This window comes from Camellia sinensis, chromosome 11, assembly GCF_055761805.1.
Source record: "Camellia sinensis isolate YWXY chromosome 11, ASM5576180v1, whole genome shotgun sequence".
In the NCBI taxonomy this organism is placed as follows: Eukaryota; Viridiplantae; Streptophyta; class Magnoliopsida; order Ericales; family Theaceae; genus Camellia; species Camellia sinensis.
Genome location: NC_138971.1, coordinates 173,602,223 through 173,613,070, shown reverse-complemented (window position 1 = coordinate 173,613,070; position 10,848 = coordinate 173,602,223). Strand labels below are relative to the sequence as shown.

General features: G+C 36.3%; 1 protein-coding gene across 2 annotated transcripts; it reads right to left on the bottom strand.

Moving 5' to 3' along the window:
- Positions 1 to 600: 600 nt before the first annotated feature.
- Positions 601 to 8,549, bottom strand: LOC114272350 (ubiquitin-conjugating enzyme E2-17 kDa). 2 transcript variants are annotated; one of them, XM_028214017.2, is made up of 5 exons: positions 6,563 to 8,549; positions 6,347 to 6,425; positions 4,507 to 4,634; positions 2,115 to 2,219; positions 601 to 969 (listed from the first exon to the last, which is right to left on the bottom strand). In XM_028214017.2, exons 2-5 carry the CDS (start codon positions 6,414 to 6,416, stop codon positions 826 to 828), a joined length of 447 nt encoding a protein of 148 aa, XP_028069818.1. In that variant the 5' UTR covers positions 6,417 to 6,425; positions 6,563 to 8,549; the 3' UTR covers positions 601 to 825. The 2 variants fall into 2 exon arrangements, with proteins under 2 accessions (XP_028069818.1, XP_028069819.1); XM_028214018.2 differs by having other exon boundaries at positions 6,347 to 6,429; positions 6,563 to 6,826.
- Between the last annotated feature and the right edge of the window lie 2,299 nt (positions 8,550 to 10,848).

Genomic DNA, 10,848 nt, shown 5'->3' with positions numbered 1-10,848 from the left:
TAGGATGATTTGATATTTTATTGTAATTGAGTAGATATGTGTGAGAAAAAAAATAATTGAAAAGAAGAGAAGAGAAATAAAGTGATTAATTGATGTACAAGAGAGAGAGTGACTTGAAAATTTTTTGAAAAAAATCTCAAATCAAACAATTTTTTGAATTTTTTTTCTAAAACTTATCTCTAAAACTCAAATCAAACATATCCACAATGGTTATTTAAAAAATTTTAAAACATGATATCAACTATATGGAGGACAATTTACAATGAAATTACAAATATCAAAAGAGAAATATAATTTTTCAAACGTAAAAGAAAAATTTTATATTAAATAAAAATTTCAAGGATGTCAATGTAATTTATCCTAATATTATAAAAGTGTCTAATCAAAACTACACCTCACCTTTCTAGAATTTTAAACTTTCTAGATTTTATGTTTTGGTTGTGAACGAAAAAACATATAGTAACTTCATTTCCCTTTCATTTTTCATTGGTTACTCAAGAACTAATGAATAAGAAATTTCATTTTCCTTTTCCTTGACAAATTCAAGATTCAAAACAGCATTATTGTTTAAAGACCATGAATATTTTGAAACAGACTCCATAGTTTAAACAGATTTCCATACAAACAATTTAAACACAGCAGTGTTTCTGAAGGGGAGGGGCAGCAGCATATCAAACCTTTACCTTTTTTGTCCATCTTACAACAGACAGTTCACACTACATTCATACATGATATTAGATAATATATAAAAATAAAGAACAAAGTCACAAAGGTAAAGGAAGAGAGAGAGAGAGCCCCTCTTGTGATACAATTCCAGCACCAACCTTAACCCATGGCATACTTCTGGGTCCAGCTCCTGGCGGTTGTCTCATACTTGCTCCGGTCTGTCTTGTACATATGTGCAATCTCTGGCACCAAAGGGTCATCTGGGTTCGGGTCTGTTAACAGAGAGCAGATGGAGAGCAACACCTGCACATGAAAAACAAAATCGTTTAATCTTGTCTTAACACCAGTAACAAGAACACATCATACCCGATTAGCTAGCACTGATGGATCCACAGGACAGGATACGACCCATGGTATTCATAATTTTAATCTTCTTGCTTGAAATACTACAATCTCATAGATCTGTCATGCGGACTTTGGACACATATCTCAATACAGCTAGCTCTGATGGATCCACAGGACAGGATACGACCCATGGTATTCATAATTTTAATCTTCTTGCTTGAAATACAACAATCTCATAGATCTGTCATGTGGACTTTGGATACATATCTCAATAGTAGGTGTTCGATACTCGAACCCCAAATCTTACAATCTAGGAATGTGTTTGAAAGTTGAGTACTGGTACGCGGACACACCCCACACAAATAAAAACATATTTTTATTCTATATGAGATCATACTGGCTGCCATTATTATTTTAGGATATATAATACATGACTGTGAATGGGAATTATGAGATGTGCTGGAAGAAGGGAGCTTCACTCTATACATGTAGAGTGCTTCTAAGTATACCCACACAATTCTCTTCACACCAAGCATTCTCTCTATGAATGGGGAAATGGGCTTCACGAAGGTGGTTGTGAAGAGAATTTTTGGCAGTGTATTTTAGATGCATCCCTCAATGTAGAAGCAAAAAAGATCTCTTGCACAAAATCTGAGCTGCCACTGATCTTGCATCTTTACATGTAGAGGATCAGGGTATCATATTTGAGTACTAGTATCAAAAACATACCCCATACCATACCCTTCCCCATGTCATGTCAACACGTGAATGTTGGAAGCCACGGGAATCTATCTAACAAAGTCACAAAATACCCAAGATCAACCCTTCCATTTTGTTGAAGACATTAAAAATTCATTTTGCATGGTAAACTCTTCATCTCAATAAACAGAAAACAAACCCACCTAAAGCTCAGTGTGTATGAGTGGAGTTCTCTTGTTCATAGCACCATAACCCAAAACCCAATAATTGGGTTAGTGAAGATCACAATGCTTAGCATGGTAAAAACATATAGAAAGCAGTAAGTCAAGACTTCAAAAAGATCATGAATATATATCCATGATCTTAAACAACAAAAAGCATATTGAGAGTAACAGAACAATCACCTTGGAAATAGTAAGTGCAGGGCTCCACTGTTCCTTCAAAATATCAAGACAAATGCTGCCATTGCTGTTGATGTTAGGGTGAAAAACCTTTGTCCTGAATGCAACCTGCCAAAACAATCCAAAGTAAATAGAACAATTCAAGCAACGTACTCAAGGAAATTATAAAACATTAATGAAGACCATGGTCTTTAGATTTGGCTTGGTCAAGATTCTAAGAAAACTTGTATCAATATTGATACAGTATCAATCAAGTATGATGTAACACAAGGCCATGTGCACACACATGAACAACAAAAAATTGTAAGTGCACAAATAATAGGAAAACATAATTCAAGCAATAACAGGGAAAGGAAAAGTGTACCACATAAAATATGATCTCAAACTCTCACATATATGCAACCACTAGTATCCTCCACAAGATGTATAGTCTACATCTTTTCTGAATTTCTTTCTTTAGGTTTAAAGTTTGAAACAAATACATTAACGTTTGCATATCTGTGAATAGAGCCGGCCCTGGGGCATAGGCCACAAGGCCATGGCCTAGGGCCCCTCAAAATAGACTCAAAAAAGGGGCCCCTTCCTATTATAATTTAGTGTAATATATTAGGTATGTTTTAAGTCTAAAAAAATTTAAAAAGGCCCAAACTAACTTAAAATAAATTGACCAATTAAAAAATTGAAAGGCCATTCAAAAAAATTAGTATTGTTATCCATTGAAAATAGACACAAAAAAGAGTCTCTCTTTTTATAGTTTAGTCTAATATATTAAGTATATTTTAAGTCCAAAAAAAATTAAGGAAGGCCCAAATTAACTTAAAATAAATTATTCCATTAAAAAATTGAAAGGCCCATTTAAAATAATTAACATTGTTATTCATTAAAAATGATTTTGCAAAAAATTAGATTATGCAAGTATGATTAATTTATTTGCTTCTAAAAATACAAGAACAGTGAGAATCAAGAGATACTTATTAGTTATTGTAATGTAATACTTAAGTATTTTTTATGATGTTGACACAAATCTTTTGTCCTTTACTTTTAATTTTTTTTTTTCATTCAATGAAAAAAAAAATGTGAAGAGCCCCAAAAATTTATTAGTTAATTATCGGCTTTGGGCCCTCGGAAATCTCAGGGCCGGGCCTGTCTGTGAATGACAATCAACCTACATATTTGCTCATCTCTTCTTCTAAAAAATGAACATAAACATAACAACTAACAAGAAGAACAAAATCTTCAACAATTAAAGCAAATTTAAAATACATGAATGAAACACACAAGATTTGGCAATCTACTCTGATTAGTTCGAGAAAAGTTCTTTCCAAAGGGTATATAAAAGATCCCATCTAAAAAAATCCATGCTCCACTAATGCTAAATTAAATAAGTTAAATACTAATACCCTAGTACTGAAATGCCAATGAGGAACTTCACTCATTGCTGCAATTGAAGAGTCAAGAAAGAAAGAAAACAAGGAACTTAATCTGTACCCAGTTCATAGAGTTCATATATATTCATTGAAGGTTCTTGAAAATCATTAGAGGCATATATTATTCTGGGTATAATATACTCCAGTAATCATTTTCTAAGTTTCGCTTCTTATGATGCTCAATCAATCACTCTAGAACAGTGACAATCCAGGTGTTATGTTACTGTATTCCTTTTGGTACTGTTTTGTGAGTGCAAGAGACAAGTGTTACTCAATTCCTTTTGGTACTGTTTTGTGATTGCACAAGGCTAGTAGTCTCATGGCAAGCAATTAACACACTAGTTGAAATTATTTTGAAGTTTTTGAACTTAACAAGGTTAAACAAAAGAGAAATATATCGTTGATGTAAAAATCTACTAACAAAACTATAACATTTTGCCTATCACAAAAAAAAAATATGGCTCCGTTTGGTAGGGTTTTTGAAGTTTAATTCTACTCCTTAATTTGAGTGTGTTGTTTGGTTACAACTTAGAAAATTAATTCCACACCCACTTTTTAAAACACCCACTTTTCAATATCATATGTCACATCATTCAATTCAAACTCTTTTCAAAACTCATAACCAAACCAATTTTCCACACTTAAATCATAATTCCAAAACTCACAAACTCAAAATACAACTCTATTCTCAAATTATAATTCTAAAACTCTACCAAACATAACCTATATCTTCCTACCATAACATTCTTAAATTAAAAAACTAATCAAATAAAATTGAAGTCAAGTACACTTAACACTAAAAATGATTACACTGCAGCACAACACACAAAACATAAGCCCCTGTATATATTAAAAATTTAGAGCAAAAAATGTCTGAAGGATACCAAAGAGAACCTTAAATATGGGCATAACAGAAACAACAGAAAATGTATCACCCATTTTTCAACAAATCAGAATTGACACAATACCTTAGGTGGCTTAAATGGATAGTCCGGAGGGAAATGAATAGTAACTAGAAACACTCCGCCAGCATAAGGACTGTCTGGAGGACCCATAATTGTTGCTTGCCAATGAAACATGTCTTCAGCAACTGGGCCTATCAATACATATACAAAAGGAAAAATAAATAGATGGAATAAACTACTGAACTTACAATCTAGAGCCCTTGTTTCACATGCACACTTATGTATGGCCAAATATACACACTCATTTGAACTTTATCAGAGTTATGTCAATGAGTATTATGCACATATCACATATGACTTACCTAAATAAGAAACTAATGTCAAGTTCAAATTCGATAGTACACAGCATTTATATGTTCTAAAAAAGTACTAGGTCACCCAACTATGTACACCATGTCAAAGTCCACTCATATCTACAAGTCAGAAAAATCAACATCCGTTGTTTGCCATGAATAATGTTGCTTGTGTATCACTTATTCAAAGAATGTATATATTATAGAAATGCAAACTTGATAAAAGGAAAAAATAATAAAGATCCAATTGGTATAAGTAAAAAATAATAAAAAAATTACATATGAATAAAGATCAATTTAAGAATTCATTACAAATTGAAGATGACTATGGCACTTAAAAAGAGATAAATGAATATTACAAAGTATCGTTGCTATGTACGATGGCATATTTCATGTTCAACAACAAGTTTGTACTCTTCTAGTTATTAAATAAACTAAAGAAGAGTAATTAAAATGGTGACAAGCTTACATCAAGGAATGTATCCAAAACATGTACAAGAAATTTGATAAAAACAGGAACACAAACGAGTAAATAGTAAAAACCAACTGCCAAGATGTACCCCAAAGTGACATTTTACCTATTCTCCATAATAAAAACAGTAATAGTACAAATCAAATGCCAAGATGTACCCAAACGTGACATTCACCCATGCAAAGGACATTCACTATAGAATAAGAGCAAGAAGAGAGGTATACAAGAATAGTCTAATCATTGAAAACCAATTAAGTCAAAGAAAAATTTTTATTTGACAATTATAATCCTTATTATACCATATTACCATATGGAACAAAATACAGGACAACCAAGTTGAACAAGTCACAAGGTTAAAGAGAACGATAAAAAAAGTATGGCAAAAACACCAATGAGCTTATATATGAATGTCATCATTTAACTGCTAACATAGCACTCCACGTAGCTCGAAAATTAGAGAAGACTTGTTTAAGGCTCCATTGAGTTGATTAGAATCTGTTCAGAATGCCAGGAAAAGCACAATTGAACAATTTGATTTCAATGGGACAACTGAATGTGCTCTCAATATTTGAGAGGTGAAATAAACAACAAAGCATACGACAAATTATAGAAGGGAAAACAGAACATCCATGATACGAGTTGCAATTAGTAAAATGTCCCCTGGATGGATAAGTCACAACCCTTGTCAAGTTCTGAATTGGCAAAGCAAAACTCACCAGAAGCAAACAGTAAAGAGAACACCTATTTAACCAACCAGGACCTCAGCTCTCAGTAGACGATGCCTTAAAAATCTAGACTTCAGTATCATGCAGCACAGGATGACACACATAACTGAGAGTCAAAATTGATTTCCTCACCTAGAACCCCGAGATCTCAAAAGATATCAACATTCAACTCAATTCATGCGTTTGAGACAGAATTCAAAACCAAATCATCACGTTTGTCAACATCAAAACCACCATTCCATCTAAACCCTAACAATTCAAAGCAAAATAGCTCATATCCAGACAAATTCACAAAACCCTTAGATGGAAAAAGATCAGGACTTGGAGATCTAAAAGGAGGAGAGAGATCGTACCTGCGCTGCAAGAGGTAGGAGGATCTTTCTGGAGATCCTTGAGCTCTTTCAAGATTCGCTTCGAAGCCATGACCAAACCCTAGCTTCCAAAATCAGATAACAACTCAGTTTCATACACACACATATATATACATATAGACATGTTGAGATAGAGATAAATTGATTGCTAGATACATACATAGATGGAAACGATAGAGAGAGAGAGAGAGAGAGTACCTCTGAGATCCTCCTCTGCTTATTGTAGGTGCTGAGAAAGGAGAAATTGGAATTTGGGTGAGGAAATGAATTATAGAGAGAGAGAGCAGAGAATCTGAGAGGTCTGGTCTCAGAGAGTGCTCGCTTGTGATTGGTCTATCTTTGACTTGTTGGGTCCCATGTTGTGAAATTTTAAAAAATTTAGAGAGACGTGTTGTTACGTGGTTGACCCATATCGTGCTGTGTTAGGATTCCTTGGTCTTCCGATCCTGTTAACCGGTAATCGATTGATTTTTAAAAATTTATCAAACACTTCTATAGGTATGAGTTTCATACGAGCATGGATTCTAGGATAACAGTGAGGAAATTATTAGTGTAGGGATTGATAATGAAGAAATGGATAGTGAAAGGATTAATAATAAAAAATTGTTAAATTATTTTTATATAAAATAATAAAATAAATAAAAAAAATTAAACATTAATATTTTTAAAAAAATTCTCAATATATAAAAAATAAAAAAAATTTTAATCCCCTTATTATTTTTCTAATATCATATCTACCTCCTCACTATGAATCTCCCTTCCAAGGGTATTAGTAATACCAATGTATTAGTAGTCCCAATACCATCTCTCAAAACAAACAAGATATTAGTAATACCAAGTGTCACGGACTTAGACTTCACAAGCCTACCGTGCGGCCTTAGATCCCTCTCAACCCTCTTGGTTGCACCTAAGTCAGCCTTACCCACTCAACCACCCTAACGCACGCAGTTTAGGTGGAAGAATGCCACTCAACTACACTAACACACACAGTTTAGGTGAAAGAATGCCTTCACTATACAAGTTAACATTTACAAGTATAGTCGTGTACAAAGCTTACAAGGCTCTCACACTCACACTCACAAGTACTTCACTCTTAGAGCTCTCTTGGATCTCCAGGTCTCTAGGTTGCTTAGCAAATGAGATCCCTCACCCTTATATAGCCATCCCCCTCCTCAATGGACGGCTCAGATCATTTTGATCAAAGGGCTACAAACTCTCATCTAGAACATTCCATAGAACTATCTAGGACAATTACCCTATCTACTACAATCTAGAACTCTCTATACTAGTGTAGTACATGGTAGGCTTCTCCAAGATAATCTAGGATGTTCCAGACCCATCCAGGCTCTGCTGGACACTCCAAGCCTCTTCTACATTCCGGAATCTTCCAGGCCACTCTGGACCCTTCTACCACGTTCTAGAGTTTTCCAGCATACTCTAGGTTGGTCTCCCACATTCCGGAACCTTCCAGCGCCTTCAGCATATTGCCCACGCTGCTCCTTGTGTCACATAAATTGTCGGGGCGTGACATTCTCCCCACCCAATCCCGTGACGCCCTCGTCACGCAGAAGCATACCGAGCCACCACGTCTCGATATGATCTGTGTCCACTGCTGCTGGAGCTTGCCTCTTCGCTCTTGCCATACAGCCTACTCTGTTGCATCCCTGCAAGTGCTTTCTCTTTGCCCTTGCCAAGCAACCTACTCTGCTGCATTCCTGCAAGTGCCTTCCTCTCCGGGCAGTCCTTCACTATGTGCGGTCCGTTGCACAGGAAACACTCGAGCCGCCCTTTCCAGTTCAAGCCCAGCCTCTTAGCCTCGTTAGTGCACTCAAACCTTAGAGTGGCACCTCTCTCCTCTTGCGCATGTGAAGTTTCCTCCTTGGCCTTCACCTCCGCGCACCGCTCATCCTTCTTTTGGATGTGCACCTCCCCACCCTTCTGGGATATCGACCTAAGAAGTTGGATGCTCCCCAGCTGGGCCACCTTCTCTGAAGGGTCTTCACTCTCGGAGTCCCTCGCCTCCTTCTTTCCCTTCCTTTCTATGGCACTCAGCTGCTTCTTCTTCTTCGGGCAGTTTCTCACCATGTGCAGTCTGTTGCACAGGTAACACTCAAGCTACCCCCATTCCTCGGAGATCCGGTGCGTTGCCCCTTCCTTCGGCGTTCCCGTCTCTTCTGGGCCTCGCCCTCACTGTGCTCATCCTCGGTGGTCTGAGGAGACTACCTCCCACCTTTGGCACGGCTCTCTCGGGCATCCCTCGCACCCTCATAGCTCTTAGGCGCACGAACCTTCCTCCTGGCTGAAGCCAAATTCCCTCCATTGCCAGCGACGATGGCCTTCTTGCACAACTCCAACTCTAACTCCAAGCTAGCTACTCTTGTTTCCTGGGCCTTCTGCTGGGTTACCTTCTCCTCCAGCATCTCCACCCTAGCAACCAAACTAGCAAAATTGGAGAAAAAGTCACTGATATGAGATGTGGTCTTACCAGGGCTAACTAGCGCATCCTTAAGCCTAGTGAACCGCTCTACCACACTCTCCATCATCCCCTCGAGTCGCGCCTCCAATGCCGCCATCGACTCCTTCGTTGAGAGCTTCCTCACTCTGAGGATGTTCCCTTCGTTGCCAGACGTAGCCATGTACACCTTTGCTCTGATACCAACTGTCACAGACTTAGACTTCGCAAGCTTACCGTGCGGCCTTAGATGCCTCTCAACCCTCTTGGTTGCACCTAAGTCAGCCTTACCCACTCAACCACACTAACACACGCAGTTTAGGTGGAAAAATGCCACTCAACCACACTAACACACACAGTTTAGGTAGAAGAATGCCTTCACTATACAAGTTAACATTTACAAGTATAGTCGTGTACAAAGCTTACAAGGCTCTCACACTCACACTCACAAGTGCTTCACTCTTAGAGCTCTCTTGGATCTCCAGGTCTCTAGGTTGCCTAGCAAATGAGATCCCTCACCCTTATATAGCCATCCCCCTCCTCAATGGACGGCTCAGATCATTTTGATCCAAGGGCTACAAACTCTCATCTAGAACATTCCACAGAACTATCTAGGACAACTACCCTATCTACTACAATCTAGAACTCTCCACACTAGTGTAGTACATGGTAGGCTTCTCCAAGATAATCTAGGATGTTCCAGACCCATCCAGGCTCTGCTGGACACTCCAAGCCTCTTCCACATTCCGGAATCTTCCAGGCCACTCTAGACCCTTCTACCATGTTCTAGAGTTTTCCAGCATACTCTAGGTTGGTCTCCCACATTCCAGAACCTTCCAACGCCTTCAGCATATTGCCCAGGCTGCTCCTTGTGTCACATAAATTGTCGGGGCGTGACACAAGGTATTAGTAGTCTCAATCCCCTTCCTATAATCCCCAAACAAACGGGGCCTAAATTTTTTTTGGTAATTTTATTAATATTTCTAATATTTTTCTTTTTATAAAAGGCCTGGTTCAAGATTTGACCGTATTTTTTGGATTCGTATCTTACCATTATTATTTGGATTATTTGAGTCATTTATATCTCAAGTCATTTTGTATTGATTATTTACACAAAAAATTAATATTTATAATTATATAATTTTATTATATTTGTTTTCAATAAAATGTACAATTTATTTTTAAATTATTTTTGTCTTTCATTATTCTAAAGAAAAATGAGATAATATTATGTAACTACACATATTGGATTAATTTGATTTTCTATATATAAATGATCTATATAAAGTGATCTAAAAAATAAATAACTGGAATGATTGAAATTAGATTTGTGATGTGTTCCCTGCCCAATTCATTTTCTTTTATACAAGTGTTTGGGATTTGGGATTAAAAAATGACGTATTCCTTTGTTATCCCCTGTTTGGAGTCACTTTCCTTTTCCTTTTCCTTTCGCTTGTAGGACAATTTGAGGGGGAGAAAAATGAATTGTGCCCTTGTTATTGTTTTCAAAATAAATCTTGCTTTTATCGAGTTGAAGAAAAGTTCAGTTTGATATTTTAAATTAACCTTCTTGTGAAAATATGTGTATAAATTATTTATTAAAAAATTAAAGCAATTTGATTTTTATAAATATATGATATGATTTTATTAAATATATCAGCCTAAAACACTTAATAAATTGTTATTTAGATTTACTTAACATTTTCAAGCTCCGCCTTTATTCAGTAACGTGTCACAATAATATATGATGATAAATCGAGACCTTTACTAGTTCTTTGAGACAAAAGTACTAATAGAAATGGTGTAAATTCCCATCTTTTTATCTTGATTGGCTTTGATATGTTTTGAATGGAAATTTCAATTTCAAAAACAAATCTAATAAGATCATATGATTTACATAAAGGCCTCTTTTTTTCTCTCCCAATCAAGGTGGACAAGGTTAATAATCTTCTTCTGTTTTCTCCCTCATTTTGATAAGATAACTGCATCAATCGATTGAGAGAGATGGATCAGAGTAAATCAGATCACAAAA